Source organism: Gigantopelta aegis, chromosome 8 (assembly GCF_016097555.1).
Source record: "Gigantopelta aegis isolate Gae_Host chromosome 8, Gae_host_genome, whole genome shotgun sequence".
Taxonomy (NCBI): Eukaryota; Metazoa; Mollusca; class Gastropoda; order Neomphalida; family Peltospiridae; genus Gigantopelta; species Gigantopelta aegis.
Genome location: NC_054706.1, coordinates 40,088,030 through 40,114,155, shown reverse-complemented (window position 1 = coordinate 40,114,155; position 26,126 = coordinate 40,088,030). Strand labels below are relative to the sequence as shown.

General features: G+C 34.2%; 1 protein-coding gene across 3 annotated transcripts in view; it reads right to left on the bottom strand.

The window, feature by feature from the left end:
* Positions 1–290: 290 nt before the first annotated feature.
* Positions 291–26,126, bottom strand: part of LOC121378521 — a 52,774-nt gene continuing 26,938 nt past the window's right edge. For 2 of the 3 annotated variants that reach the window (XM_041506727.1, XM_041506726.1), the window contains 6 exons: positions 25,380–25,410; positions 23,457–23,481; positions 22,059–22,480; positions 7,977–8,218; positions 2,257–2,308; positions 291–2,127 (listed from right to left, as the gene is read on the bottom strand). In XM_041506727.1, coding sequence (XP_041362661.1) covers positions 2,088–2,127; positions 2,257–2,308; positions 7,977–8,218; positions 22,059–22,480; positions 23,457–23,481; positions 25,380–25,410 — 812 coding nt within the window. In that variant the 3' untranslated portion in view covers positions 291–2,087. Of the gene's footprint in view, positions 2,128–2,256; positions 2,309–7,976; positions 8,219–19,776; positions 20,012–22,058; positions 22,481–23,456; positions 23,482–25,379; positions 25,411–26,126 lie in introns of those variants that run through there. The other variant, XM_041506728.1, reaches the window with a different exon arrangement.

Here is a 26,126-nt window from a genome sequence, read left to right as displayed (position 1 = left end):
CCGAACATACGTTTTGACCGCAGACATCCTAGAAAAGAACGTTCAGGTCTGTTTATCAACACACAGAAACACATCAGCACGTGCATCACGCAGTTGCCCCGTACACGTGCGTAGGGTGTCATTCTCGATTTTGACAATTTCCAGGAAGGTCGATTAATCACTGTTGAACATTATTTCTGTCAATCTTTGTCATTCTGTTGAACATAGTTGTTATTGTTTTGTTTTTAGTTTTAGATCTTTGGTGGTCATAAAACCTACTGTAATACTGAACTACCGGTCGTAATGTTTGCCCAATTAATTCACTATTATCATATAACCATTCCCCACAGCTAATATACCTTACAATTTTGGCAATGGTAAATTCTTATTAGAGTTCCCCAACTTTTTTGAAGAGTATACATATACATGTATTCATTAGCTGTTGTCTGGTTTATCATATAACTATCATGCTACACGTATATAGAGCGGGTAACATGTTGTTCATCATATAACTATGACACACGTATATCCACCAGCTAAGATCTGATTCATTATATAACTATGACACACGTATAGCCACCAACTAAGATCTGATTCATTATATAACTATGACACACGATTATCCATCAACTAAGATCTGATTCATTATATAACTATAACACAGTATATCCACCAACTAAGTTCTGATTCATTATATAACTATGACACAGTATATCCATCAGCTAAGATCTGATTCATTATATAACTGTGACACACGTATTGCCACCAACTAAGATCTGATTCATTATATAACTATAACACACGTATATCCATCAGCTAAGATCTGATTCATTATATAACTATAACACACGTATATCCACCAACTAAGATCTGATTCGTTATATAATTAACACATGTATATCCACCAGCTAAGATCTGATTCGTTATATAACTGTGACACACGTATAGCCACCAGCTAACATCTGATTCATTATATAACTATAACACACGTATATCCACCAACTAAAATCAGATTCATTATATAACTGTAACACAGGTATATCCATCAACTAAAATCAGATTCATTATATAACTGTAACACAGGTATATCCATCAACTAAAATCTGATTCATTATATAACTGTGACACACGTATTGCCACCAACTAAGATCTGATTCATTATATAACTATAACACACGTATATCCACCAGCTAAGATCTGATTCGTTATATAATTAACACACGTATATCCACCAGCTAAGATCTGATTCGTTATACAACTGTGACACACGTATAGCCACCAGCTAAGATCTGATTCATTATATAACTATAACACACGTATAGCCACCATCTAAGATATGATTCATTATATAACTATAACAAACGTATATCCACCTACTAAAATCAGATTCATTATATAACTGTAACACAGGTATATCCACCAACTAAAATCAGATTCATTATATAACTGTAACACAGGTATATCCATCAACTAAAATCTGATTCATTATATAACTATGACACACGTATAGGCACTAGCCAAGTCGAATCCTTAGCAAGATGATGCCTGTCACGGACAGAAGTAATAGTGCCACTACTAATCTGACGGGAGAACATTTAGTTGACCAACATCCTCAGCCATTTCAGTCTCTCAGTGTGGTGCATCTCGGACTATTTTCAAGCCGTAACTAGGCTCATAGTGGACGCGTGGCGGGTGGGTCAGCTGAACGTTTTTAACATGGCCGTCTTCTTGTGTTTTATATCTCTCTTTGTACATGGATGCATTAGTTATGTCAGTTGAGGTGATAATATGATTATGACGTTGATTTGGAAAAACGAATGTTTAGAAACCCAAAACCAAAGATAAATTAAACTAGCTAAGTTTTACAATCCTACACTAAGAGAACAAAATCCAGTAATGACGTAATGACCTAGATTTGTGTCCCACCAATGCAGTCATTACACAAATATGTGTGTAAAGAAGACAAACATGACAACTGTATGTATTCTATAACACTAATGTCAATGGACGTTTTGAAGTATCGTTGATTGAACCGTTATATGTACATTCCAAGAAACATTTTACATCGGTGTTGATAGTGTCAGTTAATTGTCCTTTATCATGGTCCGCTATTTCTTCAACGAAGAGCCTTTCTTTCCTCTTTTAAACCTGACAGAAAAAAAGAAAAAGAAAAAAACAATCAAAGCATGAAGTCACCAGTGTTTATATTATGTCTTCTTACACAATAACTACTTCAAATACAAAATATATAAACTATACAAAGTTTGAAATACATACCATGATCCTGTGGATTCCAGCCATGATGGTTTTCTGCCAGATTTTCGAATCACTGTAAGAGACAAAAACATAAAAATAACTACAATAGTGATTCACTTATATCTGCTTTCTTGCAGTGTTCTTGTGTATTTAAAACATGCTACGTGATTGGGTGATTTAAATGCATAGTAAGCAACGGCGCATCATTGATGAATACAGCATTTGATTTAACGATTTGACAAACTTGAAACTATTCGTCTATTTCCTTTATTGTTATTATTATTATTTTTAGGGGGGGGGGGGGGTATTATTTTTTTTTTAATTAAACAATTACTTTAGCAACGTTATTTTAAACTGATTAAAGATAACTTTTGATTTTAATATTCATGTTGAAATCAACCACAAAGTTACAGTAACACCATGGAAAACGTGTTCGGTGCTTTTGAAAGTTTCTGTATATCGAACATAAAAAAATCAATACAACATAGCATGCTAATAAATATAATAATAATAAACTCGGTACCAGTTATTATAAAATGTATGTCCCTCGTGAAATAAGTTTCATTTGTCACTCGCTAAAGTTCATGACAACTGAAAATGATTTCATTACAGACATAAAACTGATAACTACATGGTAATTCGACTATTATCCTACTGATATTTACAACTGTACCCAGGTAGCACTGAGTTTATGTTAACTCGTTATACTTAATAATGACACATCTAATTAAGATATGTCAGTAAAACCGTGATATGTTGTTATATATATTCATAATGTATTTAATAAGATAAAGTACTAATCACCATTATTCTGAACAGTAGTGAATATATCTTTATTTATAATACATTTTTTTATTTTTATTATATGTTTATATTTTTTATAATGTCATTGCCGATAAGTTGTAAAAAGCAATAAACAAATAATTAAAAGACATTTAAAAAAAACCAAACCCCCATTAACTTGAACTTGAGATATTCACAACTGATTCAGATTATAAAAGTTAACAAGCCACTATCACAAACAAATACAAATAGTTCAGTTTAAACTAAAGGTTTAACACAGCACTTCAAAAGTTTTAACAAGGGGAATAACTCCTCGAGATACATATTAGTAAGTTGCACTTTATTTTTAAAAAAATAAAAAACCAACCCAATATGTGTTTACCTCGTCACATTTTTTAAATGAGCAACCAAAACCTACTACTTGTCATCACGAGCGTTCAAGTCCCGTTTGTGGGTTCAGGGTATATATGAAGACAGGCTATATAGCGTAACGCGCATGGGTGTTCCATCGACTGGTACTAATCATACACCTAGAACTCCAACAAGGACCCGAATGAAAGTCCTTGTCACTAGCAGAAAGGGATCTTTAGTCCTTATTTTTATTACGCCATCTTGAATATATAAAAATTTTCAAGATTACCAAATTTGCACACCCAGAGTGTCAGTCTATATTCTTCAAAGTTGAACATGACTTATTGTGGGTACCGAACTGTAAGTTGTGTGTGCCTGACTAGTTCGTTCTCTTCACGAGCGTTACGTAATTATAGTTTGGATTAGTCATAGCGCGCGCGTGTGCTGAATTGATATTTGTATCAACAAGGATATCACACTGAATTGATACTGTAATAAAAAAAGATATCACACTGAATTGATATTTTAATCAACAAGGATAACACACTGAATTGATATTTCAATCAACAAGTTTATCACATTGAATTGATATTTTAATCAACAAGGATATCACATTGAATTTATATTGTAATCAACAATGATATCACACTGAAATTGATATTTTAATCAACAAGGATATCACACTGAATTGATATTGTAATCAACAAGGATATCACACTGAATTGATATTGTAAACAACAAGGATATCACAGTGAACTGATATTGTAATCAACAAGGATATCACATTGAATTGATATTTCAATAAACAAGGATATCACATTGAATTGATATTGTAATTAACAAGGATATCAGACTGAATTGATATTTTTAGAAACAAGGATACCAAGTGAATTGATATTGTAATCAACAAGGATACCACACTGAATTGATATTGTAATCAACAAGGATATCACATTGAATTAATATTTTAATAAACAAGGATATCACAGTGAAATGATATTGTAATCAACAAGGATATCACATTGAATTAATATTTTAATCATCAAGGATATAACAGTGAATTGATATTTTTTTATAAACAATATCACATTGAATTGATATTTTAATCAACAAGGATATCACATTGAATTGATATTGTAATCAACAAGGATATCACACTGAAATTGATATTTTAATCAATAAGGATATCACACCGAATTGATATTATAATCAACAAGGATATCACACTGGATTGCTATTTTAACAAGGATATCCCATTGAATTGATACTGTAATCAACAAGGATATCACATTGAATTAATATTTTAATAAACAAGGATATCACAGTGAAATGACATTGTAATCAACAAGGATATCACATTGAATTAATATTTTAATCATCAAGGATATCACAGTGAATTGATATTTTTTTATAAACAATGATATCACATTGAATTGATATTTTAATCAACAAGGATATCACATTGAATTGATATTGTAATCAACAAGGATATCACACTGAAATTGATATTTTAATCAATAAGGATATCACACCGAATTGATATTATAATCAACAAGGATATCACACTGAATTGATATTTTAATCAACAAGGATATCACATTGAATTGTTACTGTAATCAACAAGGATATCACAGTGAATTGATATTGTAATCAGCAAGGATATCAGATTGAATTGATACTGCAATCAACAAGGATATCACAGTGAACTGATATTGTAATCAACAAGGATATCACATTGAATTGATACTGCAATCAACAAGGATATCACACTGAATTGATATTGCAAATAACAAGAATATCACAGTGAATTTATATTGTAATCAGCAAGGATACCACATTGAATTGATATTGTAATGAACAAAGATATCACCTTGAATTTATATTGTAATCAACAATGATATCACACTGAAATTGATATTTTAATCAACAAGAATATCACACTGAATTGATATTGTATGTCTGCTTGGTTATTTTTGTTTTTTATCAATGACTTGATGACCGAACTGAGAATGACTGGCTATGGTATAAGTATGGCACATATAAAAATACCAGGACTATTGCTTGCGGATGATACCATTATTTTAAGTGCAACAACTAAAGGTATGCAAACACTAATTAATACGGTTTACTCGTATGCTACCAAATGGCGTTTAAAATATAATCCCAACAAAAGTTGTTCCATATTATTTAATAACAAACGCAATTGTAACACTGGAAATACATTTCTTCTGGGGCAAAGTAAAATTAACCATGTTGAAGAAACGAAATATGCAGGTGTTTTATTTATCAGTAATAATTCCTGTCAGAAAAGAATCGAACGTGCATGTGAAAAAGCTACTAAAACAGTTAACTCACTGTACATGACTGGATTACAAATAAACGGTTTGAATCCTATTGCAAGCGCTAAAATCTGGAAACGAGTTATATTGCCATCATCATTTTATGCCTGTGAACTATATTTTGATATCTCTGATACTAATATTAATAAGATGGAACGGGTTCAGAGACAGTTTGCTAGAAGAGCCCAAGGTCTAGATCAGCGATCGCCTAGTATTACAACCACGGCCACTCTGGGGCTATGGTCAATGCAGACCTATATTGACAAGTGCAAGCTACTGCTACTTGGACGTTTGTGCCGACAGGAAACTAAACATATATCGAAGAAACTCTTTCTTTGGAAACTTGGACAATATCTTATTGGCATAAGAACACATGCCGACTTTATAAGCGATATATTTAATGTGATTAAGAAATATAATCTTACTGATGTGATATACAGATATGTGAAATACGGAGAATTCATAGATAAACTCCATTGGCGTGCAATAGTAAACAGAAAACTAATGGAATTTGAGAATACGAGTTACCAAACTAAACTTCATAGAACGCCTGAACTTTCCTGCTTCTGTGACATTCACCTCGATATCGGTGTCCACATTCTTTGGAAAATAGCGTACGTTCATCCAAATTGTAAAATAACTTTATCATCAGTCGTAAAAATAGGTAGCATGAAAACCTTTCCAAGGAAATGTATTCTATGTGATAAACAAACGTTAGATTATACTAAACATATTTTATTACACTGTGAAAAACTAATAACAGAAAGAAATGCTGCTTTTGAATTACTAGCAAACATTATGTCTATTGACCAGTATGTTACAATATGTGACCAAAGTGACGAAAATCTCATGAACTGTATTTTGGGAGGAGAAAACAATGACCTGAATGGTCTTGATTTTCATCAGTGGATTGCGTTTATTTTAACCATATCAAAATATATACATCTTTGTCGTCAGTACATCCGGTTGGATTTCTAAACTGTTATAAATAGTTATGAAGGGCATGTCCTCTCTTTTTGTGTTATTTATTTAATTTGAACGTGTGATTGTATGCAATCTTCATTTATGGAGGAAATAAAGAATATCATCATCACACTGAATTGATATTGTAATCAACAAGGATATCACACTGAATTGATATTGTAAACAACAAGGATATCACAGTGAACTGATATTGTAATCAACAAGGATATCACATTGAATTGATATTTTAATAAACAAGGATATCACATTGAATTGATATTGTAATCAACAAGGATATCAGACTGAATTGATATTTTTAGAAACAAGGATATCACATTGAATTGATATTTTAATAAACAAGGATATCACATTGAATTGATATTGTAATCAACAAGGATATCAGACTGAATTGATATTTTTAGAAACAAGGATATCACAGTGAATTGATATTGTAATCAACAAGGATATCACATTGAATTAATATTTTAATAAACAAGGATATCACAGTGAAATGATATTGTAATCAACAAGGATATCACATTGAATTAATATTTTAATCATCAAGGATATCACAGTGAATTGATATTTTTTATAAACAATGATATCACATTGAATTGATATTTTAATCATCAAGGATATCACAGTGAATTGATATTTTTTATAAACAATGATATCACATTGAATTGATATTTTAATCAACAAGGATTTCACAGTGAATTGATATTGTAATCAACAAGGATATCACACTGAAATTGATATTTTAATCAATAAGGATATCACACCGAATTGATATTATAATCAACAAGGATACCACACTGAATTGCTATTTTAATCAACAAGGATATCACATTGAATTGATACTGTAATCAACAAGGATGTCACACTGAATTGATATTGTAAACAACAAGGATATCACAGTGAATTGATATTGTAATCAGCAAGGATATCAGATTGAATTGATATTTTAATCAACAAAGATATCACAGTGAACGGATATTGTAATCAACAAGAATATCACATTGAATTGATATTGCAATCAACAAGGATGTCACATTGAATTGATACTGTAATCAACAAGGATATCACGCTGAATTGATATTGTAAATAACAAGAATATCACAGTGAATTTATATTGTAATCAGCAAAGATACCACACTGAATTGATATTGTAATCAACAAGGATATCACATTGAATTAATATTTTAATCAACAAGGATATCACAGTGAATTGATATTTTAATAAACAAGGATATCACAGTGAATTGATATTTTAATCAACAAGTATATCCTATACACAACTGTTACCTCGATAATCCACGTGGTGCTCGTCATCCTCTTTCATGCTGTGATGATGATGTTCTCCGCCGTGATGATGCTGATGATCACCACCGTGGCTCGTTACCCTGGCAACGTATTCCTGCTGGATTTGATCCTCAGGAATCCCCCCTCCAAAGCTAGGTTCTGGCTCGTACGTTGATCGGTAGTAAGTCTCGTTTTCTGACGTTGAGGGGTCGGTGTCGTGAGACGAGACGCCAAACACCACGTCCCTAAAACAACACGTTCAGCTTATCACGTACTGGACCAGCATAAGGCTCTAATGGTAGAACTTGTTTCAAATGCGTGCACTCATTGCCGCTAATATTTGTTTCAAATGTGTGCACCCATTACCGCTAATATTTACCTGTTTTATTATGATTACAATAATCATAATTCCAATACGTCAGTTTTCTGAGTTGAGTCATAATTATTGTTATCATCATGCTCAGTTTTGTTAGTTGAGTCGTTATCATTGTCATCATCATACTCAGGGTTTTTTGAGTTGAGTCATTATCATTGTTATTGTCATACTCATTTTTTTTAGTTGAGTCATTAGTATTGTCACCAACACACTCAGTTTTCTGAGGTATTTCATTATTATTACTGTAATTATAATGAAACACTCAGGATTTCTGTTTCATTATCGTCACCTTAATCATCATTACCACTACATTCCAAGTTTTATTTTTATTGTTTTGTTTTGTTTTGTTATTTGTTACTAACCATATCCATTTTAATCAAATTGGCTATTCCTCTTGTTTGGTGTTCTCAAGGTCAAATTCGATTTTCAAACTATCGCATCTTCGTGTAATAGTTCGGTTTAGTTCGGAATACTGTAGCTGCCCTTTTTATACGTCGCACCATCTCCCTAGAAAACAACTCGCTGGCTGTGTTGTATAGACATAATAGTAGGAACTGTAATAATACCCTAAAGTGACCAGGACATACACCGCCATGTTTAATGACCAGCTTGTCACTACATTTGAATACGCCTGTATAGAACTACCAGGTATAGCCTTTAGTCAGTGGACCATGATTTGACTCAACATCGTGACCCGCGATACACGGGTGTTACTCCAATAAATATGTTACGGCTGGCGTTTATCACTTCTAGCCCACAGCCATAGCTGTGATTTAACAAATGTCGACTTGACAGGCTTTTGTGCTACCCGACCAGTAGCTAAAACACTTTAAAAGCAATATCAAGAATGTTTTTCTTTTCAATGGAAGCCGCTGATAAAATTTAATATTAGTCATTTCGATAGTTTCAATAGTTTGGTGATTGCTAAGAAGGTGTAATAATAAAAGCAAGCCAAATCTGTGTACTTTTGTTTTGATAAAGTCACCATAAGGCGTAGGCGAGGTCAGTGAATATAGATAGGGATCCCCTGTAACCCTCTAAACATTGTTTTGATAAAGTCACCATAAGGCGTAGGCGAGGTCAGTGAATATAGATAGGGATCCCCTGTAACCCTCTAAACATTGTTTTAGTTCATGCTCGAGTGACGTTAAACATCATTTCACTCGTTACACCACAAATAAAAACCAAACACTGCATTTCTCATAGCATGCATGTAAGAAATTATTACATAGGTATATTAGAATGAATGAATGAATGAATGAATGTTTAACGACACCCCAGCACGAAAAATACATCGGCTATTGGGTGTCAAACTATGGTAATTAAAAACATGAAGTGATGATCAACAATATATAAAAATTCAAGAGTCAAATAAAAACAATGTAAAGAACTGTGCAAAAATACAAATATCACAGATAGATCAAATTAAAATTTAGAGTAAAAGTCAGTATCACGTACAAATTGTAAGGTATATTAGAAGTATTCTGTTTATTTAATTATTTATAGGTGATTTGTTTTCGAGAATGATTAAATAGACAATTTATATAAAATGTGCGTGCGTGCGTTTTATTACGAAAGTAATAGATTTCGATTACTTAAAAATGTCATGATTACGATTACAATTACGATTACAAGAAAATTTAAAGTAAATGATTACGATTGCGATTACATGGCATTCACAAACATTGTAATCGATTACGATTGTGATTACATGAACACATTCGTTGTGATGATTCAGGTGATAATTTTAAAAATAAATTTAAAACACGTTACCCGTCGGGTGTTTCCGTGTGCTCGATTATCACGTTATATATTTTGTATACGATGAATGTTTAGGGTTTATCGACGGTTCTAGGACATTACCTCTTGGACATTATCCCCCAAGACATTATACCTTGGACATTATCCCCCAAGATATTACCCCTTGGATATTATCCCCCAAGATATTACCCCTAGGACATTATTACCCCTAGGACATTATTCCCCAAGACATTACCCCTTGGATATTATCCTCAGAAAATTACCCTTTGGACATTATTCCCCAAGATATTGCCCCTTGGATATTATGCCCAAGACATTACCCCTTGGACATTATCCTCAGGACATTACCCCTTGGACAATATCCTCATGACGTTACCCCTCGGACATTACACCTTGGACATTATCTCCAGGACATTATCCTCAGGACATTACCTCTTGGACATTATCCTCAGGACATTACCCCTTGGACATTATCCTTCAAGACATTACCCCTCGAATATTGTCGTCAGGACATGACCACTTGGACATTATCTTCAGGACATTTTCCCTTTAGATATTGTCTTCCAAGGCATTTCGCTTTGGACATTATCCCACGAGCCTATATCGCCTCAGGGAAGTACTGTCTTTAAAAACAAAGTAAACATTATGTTTGATATTGTAAGGTCAGTCTTAAATATATGTGTTTTAAATTTCGTTTTGTAACGTCGTGACAAGATAGGTGATATGATTTACTAACGGGATAATATAGCAACACTATTTTTTTTTTTTTGATGACAACTGTAGTTATCTTTCCGTTAAGTATTAAAGTGTTATAGGTTGCGACATTGCAGTTTTAAATTAAGAATTCAAACAATAATTTAAAAAAAATAAAGGAGTGAAAACGAAAAACACTATTATATCTTAAAGAAATGTTAGAAAGAAGACAGGACGGAATGTTTTATTTAACGACGCATTCAGCACATTGTAATTACGGTTATATGGAAACTATTATCCTGTTCAATTATTTAGACCCAAAGTTTTTTGCAAATGTTACGTTTATTTCCTATTCGATATTTGTTTTCTTTGCATTTACATGAAAACAAACCCAAACCCCGACAGGTTTTATATACAAATCATCATATAAAATGCACGAAGTTGACTTAATTCCACTTTTTAAAAATCTCTGTGTGTTCGGAATGCACGTTATTTCTCCTATAAATAACTAAGGTCATTTGCATATCAAAAGATTGGGATCTGAGGCTACGTGAAGGCCATTATAGCTTGTTTCACTAAATCAAGGTTATTATTGTTTTGCAGTGTGTAACAGCATTGTCTAATCTTTCCGTTAAACATAGATGTAAACAAACAGAACATGTAACCCTTTCTTGTAGGTGCATTATATTTAATCAATTTAGCTAATGTATTATGTATTTTTATTTTATTATATCAATTCTATATTAACATACCATACCTAACACAACACAACTGAGGTGTAGCACAGTAATAAACACAAATCACCTCACACACCGCAGGAATGTGCTTTCCAAATTTAAAAATAAATTTAATGCAGGGCCGGACCCAGAAGACCGGGGGGGGGGGGGAGATAAAATGTCAAAGGCGACCAACATTAAATAATAATAAAAATGTTATTTATTTTGCCTCTAAATTGGGAACTCATACGTATATATATATATATATATATATATATATATATATATATATATATATATATAGTATATATGGTGGTGCTAGGGGCTGGGGTTTGGGGGTGGGGTGTTACATTTGTAATGCGAAAACCCAAAGGGCTATTGTTCGGACTCGTATGGGTTCAACCACTTTTTCATCCCGCATACACAGCCCTGAATGTCCAAAATACGATAGCATTGCTTGGTCAATAACATCATTATTTCGATCTATGACTGCACGTGCTATTGTAGCAATGTGTAAACCACGTAAAATACAAGTTAGGTAGGTTATATAAATTCATTGAAAATGTATTAGTCGACATTCTTGTTATTGTTATTTGAGGAAAGATATGGATAAATCGAAAAACACTTCAGTTGATGTAAAATCGTGTATTAAGAACGTTTTCAATTATTTTGAAGATGAATATCAGCGCGGTAGACCTAGGTATGCTTCTTATCGAATTGTCGATCGAGTTGCCGCTGCACTTAAAGTTTCGGTTTCAACAGTAAAAAGAACTGTGAAAAATCTAAGTTCTACGAATCCGAGCACAGAAATCACTGTTAAAAAACGCTACCGAAAACTCGTCGATTTATTTGATAAAGATGTTATTAGACGACGAGTATACAGATTTTATAGAGAGGGCGAATTACCTACATTACATAAGATTAACGTGGCTTTAAGGGAGGAATGTGGAATCAACATATCCATATCAACTTTACGAAGAACACTCCATGACCTCGATTTTAAATACCAACATATGTCTACAACCGGAAAAGTGATTTTTGAGGACGCCAATATATCAGACAGGTGACTGTCCTATCTCCATGAAATATCCAGTTTACGAGAACAGGGGTATTTAATAGTGTAATGAGACCTGGGTGAATGTCAACCACACAACATCCCACCACTGGACAGATATCCACCCGGGCACAAGTACCGCCAATCACCTGCCGAAATCAGACGCTGCTGATCGAGTTCCTAAACTCTGTTCGGTGACTGGGAAGGAAAAAAGACTTATTATTTGTCATGCTGGCTGTGAAAAATATGGATTGATAGATGGCTGTGAATTGATCTTTGAGGCTAAAAAAAACAGACGGAGACTATCATGGTGAGATGAATCATGACAATTTCATCAAATGGTTTGAAGAACAACTTATGCCTTCTCTACCAGAACCTTCTGTTATCGTCATGGATAACGCAAGCTACCACAACAAATTAACTGAGATTACACGATGTCCTGCACTAAACGCTAAAAAGGAAGAAATTCAGTCGTGGCTACGAAACAAAAATATACCTTTTGAGAGTAACATGACAAAGCAAGTTCTTTATGAACTTGTGAAAAGTAACAAATGTGCAAAGCAATTTGTTACTGATGATATTGCTGAACGCCATGGGCACTTGTGTCTAAGACTGCCGCCAAGACATTCTGAACTCAATCCGATAGAACTGATCTGGAGTCAAGTCAAAGGGCACATAGCTCGTCATAATGATGGTAAAATGACCACGGTGCGGAGAGAACTTGCACATGCATTGAACTCTGTCACACCTACACACTTCTCTGACGCAGTTAAACATGTAATAAAGATCGAAGAAGATTTTAGAAAACAAAATAGTTTTATAAGAAATAAAATACCCCCTGTGATAGTCCCCCTTAACGAAGATAGTGATGAAGAAATGAGTTCGTCGACTGATTAAGTTATTTCTCCATACCCATCAGGAGTATTACTTTAATGTATGCATGAACTATGTATCACCAAAAACAATTTATTTCCATATCATTCACTATCAAACAACCTAACAACCTATAAACTAATCGACTAGAAATGCATATAGACTACACATACATACGAGATAAATGTTTATTTAACGACACACTCAACGCATTTGATATACGTTTATGTGGCGTCAGACAAAACGGTTAAGGAGCATTATGACAGTGAGAAAGAAACTCGCTACCGCCACATGGGCCACTGTTTCCGATAAGCAATTTTGATAAGCAATAAGGGACGTTTTATATGCACCATCCCATAGACAGGATGGCACATACCACAGCCTTTATACATCAGTTGTGGTGCACAGGCTGGAACTAGACACAACCCAATGGGTCCACCATGTGGGATCGATCAGTCGACCTACCATGAGCGAACGCTTTACCTCTGAGCTACGTCCCGCTCCATATACAAAAGAAGCCTTAAGTGGGGTTGGGGTTGTGCAGAGGGTCACACCTCCACCAATCGCATGCATACCATATTCTTCTCTCTCTCTCCCTATAACCATATAACCATAGATTAAAATATGTTGAGTGCGTCGTTACATAAATCACGTCTCTTCTCTCTCTCTCTCTCTCTCTCTCTCTCTCTCTCTCTCTCTCTCTCTCTCTCTCTCTCTCTCTCTCTGTCTGTCCCTTCAGCGCGCGCGCTTGTGTATTCCACAATATAATTATAATATTTGATACATATTTTTTTTTTCAAACTGAGGTTTTGTCACTTGAACTTCTCACCTGAATCCGCGCCTGCTTCATGTTTACAGATATTTTCTTAAATATAGGTCATACTACGATTTGTGCGGATAGGACGATAGAACCGAACATTAGTTTGAAACGCACTATAGAATGATGCTTTTGATATGCAAATTACCTTAGTTATTTATAGAAGAAATAACGTGCATTCCGAATACACAGAGATTTTTAAAAAGTGGAATTAAGTCAACTTCGTGCATTTTATATGATGATTTGTATATAAAACCTGTCGGGGTTTGGGTTTGTTTTCATGTAAATGCAAAGAAAACAAATATCGAATAGGAAATAAACGTAACATTTGTAAAAATCTTTGGGTCTAAATAATTGAACAGGATAATAAATGGTCTTTTCGATCCATTGACCCTGGCTGCCGAACCGTGGTTTTCTCGAGTCATCTCTCGTATAGTGCTTAAAGGTAAGGAATGTCTGTTCAAGACACATCAGCACATTTTAAAGTACGGCTGTTGGGTATCTACCATGCTTATTTCCACATTTGCCCGTAGAGGGAAAAACACGAAAAATTTCTGCCGACATATAGGCTACTTTTTACTAACAAAGCAGCAAGTGATCTTGTGTTAGCACTTGCCCGCAGACAGGGCTGTATACAGCACGGCTTCTGGTGTGGCAGTCGTGGATCTAGTAACTACTGCTTATCAGAGAGCTGTTTTAAATAGTCTGAGAGTTATCTCAAAGTGGCCGTCTCTCTCGAACCGTAGACCCAATGAGTGAATTGTCCTAGCTGGATAATGGGTACTGTCTGGAGGAGAAGGGTTCTATTGTCACAAGAGTAATGTCCAAGAGAATAATACCAGAGGGTGTTGTGGCACTTTTAGCAGCATTATTTAATCAGCGGCTATTACATGTCAAATACACTGATTCTCGCTCGAGAGTTCGCTTTCCCCCACCCTCCTCCGACACGAAGAATACGGCATTTTGTTTAATTAGCCAAGTACTTTCAAATTATTATAAAATATAAATTTCATTCTAATAAGTTTGGCAAACTGTTTCTAACAGTTGTATCATTATTTTATTTTTTTCACTGCTTGAGATTCTTATTACTTTTAAAGTCACTGCCCCTAAATTATGTAATGCGACGTACTGTAGAAACAGGTTTACACTGGTGACATGTGAAAACAGCTTTCAATTTTGTAGTGTGTTGTAAATAATGGCTATGTATATATATATAATGTACCGTGCTGTAAACTAGCTGTACATTATGTAGAACAGAAACAATTGTAAATTATATGTTATATCTTATCAACACAAAGGTAAATTACGTAATACGGTATGCTGTAGAAACATCTATAAATTGTACAGTGCGGTATGATGTAAAGCAGCTATAAATTAAATAGTGCAGCGTGATATTACATCAGCTGTAAATGGCATAATGTGTTGTTTTGTAAAAACAGCTATACATTGTGTTGTGCAGCGAGCTGGGAAACAGCTGTAAAGTATACCGTGTGGTATGTGTAAAGCAACCGTGAATTATGCAGTGCAGCATGCTGAAAAAACAGTTGTAAATCATGTGTGGTAAGCTATAGAAACAGCTGAGAAGTATGTAGTATTATGTGCTAAAGCAGCTGTAAAGTATATTTTGCAGTAGAAACAGTTATAAATTATATTGTGTGTTATAAAAAATAGTTTTAAAGTGTGGTTTGTTATGGAAACGATTAAAATTTATGTAGTCCTGTGTTAAATTGTAAATTATGTAGAGCAGTGTGCTGTAAAACAGCTGTAAATTAAGTAATTACAATTACAATTCTTGTATTGCTTTAAGCTACACGCTTATCTGCACATCATATAATTATACACACACACACAGTACACGCACGCACGCACGCACGCACGCACACACACACACAAAGATAATTCGATTATCAAAATGTGCGTCGATCAAACATATCGAACCTTTGTGAAAACGCACCAATTAGATTTTAGGTTGTGAAAATGGTAAGACATGAAATAGTAATACATTTAACTGTTGTTTTGTTGACGTAACTAGGTGTAATCTTGTAACTTTAATTTGTAATACATGTTTAACATGCATTGATATGAACATGCAACTACAGATGCAACTACGACTCTGGTTTGAATGATTTATTGTTTAGACAAGTCTACTACACTGACTAAACTGAATTATTATGGATCAGCTAGCAAACAGTATAGGAAGGTGTTGTACAAAAACACACCTGTGGTGTAAACAGCCTGTCTACAAACTAAAATCACTGAAAAGGGATTGGGAAATAGGCAGTGCATATATTAAAACATTTCTAAGACAATACGGATAAACGTATATATATATATATATATATGTATGTATTTATGTATGTAGGCCTATGTATGCATATGTAGTTAAAGATAAGCATTATCAATCATTGTTTTTTAGAATTTGTTTGGGAATCTTCTGATTTATAAATGATTCATTGTGAGGTATTGTCATTTAAAACATCCAATGATACATATTTGAAATATATCTGGTCTATATTTTATTATTATTAAGCGTCTTTCTTTAAAAAAAACACCCCAACAATTTAAGCAAAGAAGATCTGTCCAGTCTGCTTTTTGTCACAAAATGTTAATGCTCTATATACGTGTATGGCGAATACCAATATCACATTCACTTTTTGGTGGTCAATGAAAAACCAATACTGCGCACTCCACCTCACACCCTGTCTCTTATATATATATATATATATATATACTTTTACAACCGTTTTACAAACGTTTTACAATACAGTTTAACTGCTATCATGGTTTTGTAGTTTTGCCGTGTGTGTGTGTGTGTGTGTGTGTAGTTGTACTGCACTCGCCCCAGTAACATGTCTTTCGGCTCCTCTATAGGGAATTGGGAAGTGTTTAGGTGAAGCAGAAGGAAGACAAAGCATTGATGTAAACATGTATTTAATGTTCAGTCTAAACTATGGTGGAGGAAAGAACAAAAGACAGAAGGAATAACACTTTATTGACTGACTGAGTTTATGAACATAGCGCACACCAGTGGATGGACAATGCAAAGCAGAACATTGTTAATACAACTTGCATTTGTAGCAAACGTTGTTCATAAAAATATTTACTACATATATTTTACTGTAGGTTTACCATAAACTGCTTTAAAATAATATTAGTCATACAAATTCTTTGATTTTATGAGCATTAATCTCACAAAAGTCTTCCTTATAACTGTATAACTGTATCTTACAATATTCTAGTTTAACAACATATATCTAATAATATTCTTTGTTTTAGCAACACACACACACACACACACACATATATATATATATATATATATATATATATATATATTATATATATATATATATATATATATATATAGTACATCTTATACTATCGTATACAGTTAAAAACATACATTTTATACTATTCTACATTTTAACAACATATTATATATTATAATAAACAATATTTTTGTGATTTATTTTTCTACTGAAGAAAAACGACATAAAGTAATAAATTCGTAAGTAAATTAGATAAAACCAAACGTTTCTTATTTAACTGTGTAAGATAACAACAAAACAAATGAGCTTGTCTGGATGTTGCATAATTATATAATTATAGCGGTACAATGCTGACATTACTAGAAGTATATTTATCATTTTAAAAATTGGTTTAAAAACATGTAGTATAATTTGATTAAAACACTAGCAGACAGAACAAAAGAAAGCAGAGGTGTATACAGGGATGACGCACGCGCGCGTGTGTGTGTGTGTGCAGGCGTGCGCGCGTGTGTGTCTACTACTTTTGTTAGTAATGGGTGCACGTGGATTTCTGTGAATTGTCAGTGTATGATACTATCATCTCTGTAGAGAAGATATCCGTTTTACAGGTCTACATTTGCATACTACATAGTAATACATAATACACTTGACAACAATAACATATTCCTTAAAACATATAGCACAACAATTAATAGCCAAGTTACGGAATACAGATAAGGGAATCACTAGAAATGTATACAAAGATTGAAGATGAAATATGCAAGGTGATATTGACATACATGAAGAAAAGAAGTTGACATATACCAATATAGCAATTGTTCAGCTAATATACAAACTGTAATAAGTGGGTAAATTAAAGATGAACAAATAATTGACAAATGTTTTATGTAAAAGCAAATCAAAGATCATTTCATAAAGTATTGTGTAAATAAATTGGTTAAAATGTGAAATGGTAGCAGTAATGTGCATTTATAGCGTTATAATGTGCAAATCGCCTTCTGGAACAGAACAGCGGATATATCAACAAGTCATTGTCAAATATATAACCTCGTGTTGTATATTTCATATTAGTAGGTGCCGAGAGAGAGAGAGAGAGAGAGAGAGAGAGAGAGAGAGAGAGAGAGAGAGAGAGAGAGAGAGAGAGAGAGAGAGAGAGAGAGAGAGAGAGAGAGAGAGAGAGAGAGAGAATGTATTACAGCACTTCATGTTACTACAATTACGACAAAATACATACATACTATAGAAACTATATATAAACTAAGAAAATTAACTACCAGAGAAATAAGAAATATACAAATATGCTACTATGGCGTCTACAAACATATACTACCATTGAAAGTATAATAGACACTACCGCTAAAACAAGTAAGTATAACATCCAAGATACTATGAGAGATATCACAAAACACTACCATCACATCTAGTAAACTACTGCAGAAAGTACAATATACACTAGCACAGAAACGAGACAATATACTATCACAGACTACTGTAAATGTTATAGAAAGATTATAACATATGATACACTAGAAATCACACTACCACACATACATGTACGGCAAGATACACTGTAGTAGTATACTATGAGGTGCAATACTAACATATGATACACTAGAAATCACACTACCACACATACATGTACGGCAAGATACACTGTAGTAGTATACTATGAGGTGCAATACTAACATATGATACACTAGAAATCACACTACCACACATACATGTACGGCAAGATACACTGTAGTAGTATACTATGAGGTGCAATACTAACATATGATACACTAGAAATCACACTACCACACATACATGTACGGCAAGATACACTGTAGTAGTATACTATGAGGTGCAATACTAACATATGATACACTAGAAATCACACTACTACCACACATACATGTACGGCAAGATACACTGTAGTAGTATACTATGAGGTGCAATACTAACATATGATACCACTAGAAATCACACTACCACACATACATGTACGGCAAGATACACTGTAGTAGTATACTATGAGGTGCAATACTAACATATGATACACTAGAAATCACACTACCACACATACATGTACGGCAAGATACACTGTAGTAGTATACTATGAGGTGCAATACTAACATATGATACACTAGAAATCACACTACCACACATACATGTACGGCAAGATACACTGTAGTAGTATACTATGAGGTGCAATACTAACATACTATACTATATTACCATATAACACAAAACAACAGCAACTAATTTTGTGTAAATGCGTTTGTCACGGATGTACTTTTATTGACATTAATGTACAGTTTGGCACGCAGTAAATGTTTGCAGTAAGCACATGCGTTCTTAAACCAGGTCTATTGATCAGACTTGGTGGACGAGATTTCTTGGTTTAACACACACAATCAGGTTTTTACAGGCTTTGTATTTCAGTACATCTAACTTTGGGTTATATCTGCTAAAGTTGTATTTGTTGCTCTGTGGTGTACTGGAAAAGAGAATTAAAGTTGAAACCAAGTTGGACATCAATCAGAAATGATCCGCTCATTTGAAGACGATCGCTCAAATGATGACTGTAGAACATACTTTCTACACGGCAGGTCGTGATTATGATTATTAACGTCGTTACCTTCTTAAACTGGTTCTTGAAAATTCAAATTTAAGAAGGCTAAGATATATGAGTTGTATTCCATTAAAACTAATAGATTTCCGTTAATGACGGTTATTATGGTTATGACGGTTATTATGGTCAGATCTGAAGAAAATGTGAAAATACAAATTGTCATTACATTAAATCACAAAAACTGACAACACAAAAATTATTATTTCTTAAGATAAAAGTATCTGACTCATCTTTACTTCAACTTTGAAGCTACTAATTTTATTCTAACTTGAAATGCACTATTCTTGTAAATCATGACATAGCAATACTAATTGCAAACATGAACTACTGCTACAACATCTACGTTGTTTGAAATGAAATCACTAAATATGTTAGTGTTTAGGATCACTATTCGCAGAATAGAAATAGGAAATGTTTTATTTAACGACGCATGAACACATTTTATTTACGGTTATATGGCGTCGGACATAGGGTTAAGGACCATACAGATATTGAGAGATGAAACCCGCTGTCGCCACTTCATGGGCTACTCTTTTCGATTAGCAGCAAGGGATCTTTTATATGCACCATCTCACAGACAGGGTAGTACATACCACGGTCTTTGATATACCAGTCGTGGTGCACTGGCTGGAACGAGAAATAGCCCAATGGGCCCACCGACGGCAATTGATCCCAGACCGACCGCGCATCGAGCGAGCAGTTTATCACTGGGCTACGTGCCGCCCCTCTAAAATCCGCAGAAGGCACATTTATTATATGACTATGACATACAGCATTTACTATGGAATAACTATCAAATTACAGTTTAGAAGAACCATGACTACATATCTTATTGAATAAGTATAAAAATACATTTTGTTATGACTATATATAACTATATATGTGTGTGTGTGTGTGTGTGTGTGTGTGTGTGTGTGTGTGTGTTTTGCTATGTATTCAGTAGTACATGTCGTCAAGATGTTTTTGATAGTTTTTCAATAGTTCAAGCCGTTGACGACATGCACTACTGAATACATAGCAAAACACATTTTGAGATAGCTATAATAGCATGTACTATTGAATAACTATTAAGACATTTTGAGATAGCTATAATAGCATGTACTATTGAATAACTATCAAAATAGATGTTGAGATAATTCTACCTGCATGCACTCCTGGATAATTATCAATACAATGACAACACGAGGTAAAGCAAAAATCCCTAAATGACACCATGTATTATATGACCTATTTTGTTACTTACTTCTTTTTAATGAAACTTTTACTTTATTCTATGTGCAAGTGCTGGCGCAGAAAACAAACAATCAGCCTATTCTACTAATAGAACAATATATAAGACTAGTGCAGCATGTAACATTTAGTAGAACCAGGCAAAGCATTATAATTTTAAAAATGCACAATGAATTAGTATATGTTAGAATATAGCACTCACTAAATTTGTCTAATACTGATGTATTCTAGTTATTTTATGCAAGTAGTATATAATAATAATAATAATAATAATAATAATAATAACAGAACAGTAACAGTAATACTAACTGTAATAACCGTGACCATAAAATTCAAATAATAACAATATAATTAAACGAAATGAATATAACCAAAACATGTTTTAAAAGTTGAAGTCATCAAACGTATGAATAATGAGAACATATTGTTCATATCGGGATTGTCTATGAAACCCTGTTTGTAGTTTTTGAAGACACGATAGTATGTAAAAGCATTCATTGAAATAAACATTTCAATTGATATGATAAAAGTTGATATTAAATTCCTTATAAATTTGGTTACCTCATATAAGAATATTTGAGAAATTGTAAGCGGACACTTGAATACATCAATATTAGATATGATTCGAGCATAACGCAACAGTCATTGCAGACTGTCACCTGGCGGTAAAGATGCAACTGACCCTTCTTTTGGTCTTCTCTGCCGATACGAAAGCAAATATTCTTCAGTTTCCGTATCTTTGGTCACTTCCGTTTCCTGTAGCACTGAATCCACTCTTACTTCCTGTCTAGTGGAATAACTGGCGACTGCCACCGGGATAGGGTCAGGAGGTGGTGGTGGTGATGGTGGTGGGGTAGATGGCGCTGGCGGCGATTTGGGAGGGGAGGCCGACGGTTTGTGAAGAGAAGAAGTTTCTCTCTGTTTTATGACGGCCGTGTACACTGGTGAACTGGCGGGTGCGTCGCCAGTGGTCACATAGTCCACTATCATGAACTCGTCCACTGTTTTCGTCTCTTGCACATTGGACGAGTGTGCTGGCATTTTTTTCGAATGGATGGAAGAATGTTTACTCTTTTCGTCGTCTCCTATATTCAAAATTTTACCCTGAAAAGGAATATTTTAGCAATTTGAAATGAACATTTAAGTACTAGTATATTGTTCACTTCATGATGATGATGATGATGATGATGATGATAATAATAAGAAGAAGAAGGTGATGTTAATGATGATGCAATTTGGCTATGGTCTATTTAACAGTTCAAAGATACATGTCAGGCGCAAACAAAGGTCGGATTTAAACACTATAATACTTATTCTGGTCTTGTCAGATTGACTGATAATTATTTTCACTACTAACAAATTATCATTAACCTCTGTTTTCACAAATAGCCGATATAGCCGTGCTATTGGCACATGACTTAAACACGAAAATAAATGAACGAATATATTCCTCACTATCGCTCAGATATGGCAAACACCACGGAAGACATATTTTGTGAGATCTTGTTTAAAAATAAAGTCTCATTCAGAATCATTTCCCTTATGACATTTTCTACGTTGTGCTTACTGTTCTAATCTAATATCTATTCTATATGGTCCTATGAACTTTAGTTTTAAATCGGAGTTCCTAATGCTATAATCAGTGTAACACATTTCCGGCTAATAGAGCGTTTGTGACCGTCAATATTACACAGTAAGTTCATTTTAGTGCGTAAACTAAGAATGCTTGTATACCCAGTATAATTCTGGTCATCCTATTGGATACAACGCCCAATAATTTCGTTCGTTTAAAACCTGGATTTTAGGAAGTAAAATATTCCGTTGTGCTACTACAAACAGGAGGACGACCAGAAACACACTGGGTGTAGAAACAGTTATATTCTAGCTAAACATTAATTAATATGTAATTGTTATAGGTAATTTTAATGCTTTGTTAATCGAAAGTATGTTATCAAGGTTGCAAAGTCAAACATGCTCATTTAGATCACACATTATTAGCTGTGAAATATTAATACTCTCCGTGTCCACAGTTGGAGTACATTCAAAAATGTAAGACATGATAAAAATCATGAAAACTTACCGTTTCTTCATAACTTTTCTTTAGCCTGAAATAATACAAAACATGGTGTCTTATATAATATATATGTGCATGTACATAATGCATGTAGTGTGTGTGTGTGTGTGTGTGTGTGTGTGTGTGTGTGTGTGTGTGTCATTGATCTTATAGGCTTTTTTCTTAACAATAACATTATTCTGAATTGTTTTTTGCAAGATATATTTAGAAGTAATGCCAAGAAGGGGATGGATTTCCTTTGTTTGAGACGGTAAACACAATCGAAGGAAAGAAGGAAATGTTTTATTTAACGACGCTCTTAACCCGCTGTCGCCACTTTATGGGCTACTCTTTTCGATTAGCAGCAAGAGATCTTTTATATGCACAGTCTCACAGACAGAATAGTACATACAACGGCCTTTGTTACATCAGTTGTGGAGCACTGGCTGGAACGAGATCCTGGACCGACCGCGCATCAAGTGAACGCTTTACCACTGGGCTACGTACCGCCCCCGTAAACACAATCAAACACATCCATGTAATTATTTTCCCAGTCAAATAAACGTCACAACAGATCATTGATTTGCTGGGTACACCAGTTCATCTGGTTGTCTCAATATTATTAGGACATTTTGTTACTTTCAGGCGCGAATTCACGGCTGTATGTGATACGAAGGTTAGAATGGTCAGTGACGCGAGGCTTCGCTGAGCGGCATTCATCATTCGACCTGAGCAGTGTAAAAGGCCGGTAGGTACTGCGTTCGCAGCCCGGTACCGGCTCCCACCCAGAGCGAGTCTTAACTACCCAATGTGTAGGTGTAAGACCACTACACCCTCTTCTCTTTCACTAACAACTAACCTTCTGTCCTGGACAGACAGCCCATATAGCTGAGGTGTATGCCCAGGACAGCGTGCTTTAACCTTAATTAGATATAAGCACGAAAATAACTTGAAAGAAGAAGAATACAACATTCCTTTGCTGATAATAACTAATGTAAAAGTAGTTCCTAATTTTGATTATGTTAAAGAAAAAGTTGACACTTAGTCGGTTATCCCTGTAATTGTTTACTATAATATAATTTTACTTGTTTCAAGCGCTTAAGTTTCACTGAGCAGAAACACTGCTTTTGTTAAATAAACGACTATACTGACAACTCTGTTTCTTATCAGATTAAACTTGACTACATGACAAACCGTGTACATATCTACTTTCGTTTAGTGCCGTGCGTCGCTTCCGGCTGTCGTTTAAATATGGAGTATGCGTTGCTTATCTGAATGTTTAATGACTTTGGGGGTTGGGTGATGGGTGTTGCTTGTCTAAATCTGTGTTCTGCGCGTTGTTCATCTAATAATGAGTTCTGCGCGTTGTTCATCTAATAATGAGTTGTGTGTGTTGTTTATCTAATTATGAGTTGTGTGTGTTGTTTATCTAATTATGAGTTGTGTGTGTTGTTTATCTAATAATGAGTTATGTGTGTTGTTTATCTAATTAAGAGTTGTATGTGTGTGTTGTTGTTGTTGTTGTTTATTTAAGTGTGAGTTGTATGTGTGTTGTTTATCTAATTATCAGTTGTATATGTGTTGTTTATCGAATTATGAGTTTTGTACGTTCTTTATCTAATTATGAGTAGTGGATCTGTGTTATTTATCTAATTATGAAATGTGTTTGTGCTGTTTATCTAATTATGAGTTGTGTGTGTTGTTTATCTAATTATGAGTTGTGTGTTGTTTGAGTATGAATTGTGTGTTGTTTGAGTATGAATTGTGTGTTGTGTTAGTATGAATTGTGTGTGTTGCGTGAGTATGAATTGTGTGAATATTAATTGTGTGTGTTGTGTGAGTATGAAGCGTGTGTGTTATGTGAGTATGGATTGTGTGTTGTGTGAGTATGAATTGTGTGTGTTGTGTGAGTATGGATTGTATGCCTGGTATATGCGAAAATCAGCTCACCAGTCTGGGTGTCTACGAGGCTTGGGGCGATCTGAAACAGAGATAACAAATATTTACAGGTGTATCAATGTGGGAAAAAGAAAAACACTGATCAAAACTAAATAATTCGTTTCTTTATGACAACCGATATCCGTAGTTATTGTTGTGGAGCCAATTTCATAAATCATCTTAAGTTTACGTTTGCAAATATTTCATGTTTTGCATTTATTTCATGCAGAAGAGAAATGTACATAATTAAGTAAGATGGATGATTGTAATATGTGTACTTCAAACTATAATACAAATTGAGGTGCAGTCGTAGATTTACTTTTATGTGCAAAACTAGGCCAACGGTTTTCTATAAAACTGGTTCCTGGTTCACGTCAAGTGAAATGCTGCTGCTTTGTGTGTAAGTCATTACCCATTGGTTGAACCATGCTCGGTTTACACGTTTACGTTATTATTTCAACTGAAAAAAGAAAATCATGCTTGTATCTACTTGAGGTTTGTATAACCACTGTCCTGGGCACACGCCTCGTCTGTTTGTCGAGGACGGGCGTTGACAGTCAGTTGTTACTGATTAATTAGAGAGAATTCGGTATGGTGCTCCGACACCTCTTCAATGCGCCGCTCAAAACTTCACGCAAAGCCAGCATCCTCTGTCCTAAAGGTCAGAGTCATCAAACGTCGTCTCCTCTGGGTCAAAGTTCGAGGTAGCATTTCTTACTTCCCTGTTTGCCATTGGTGAAAAATATAAAACGATTTGTC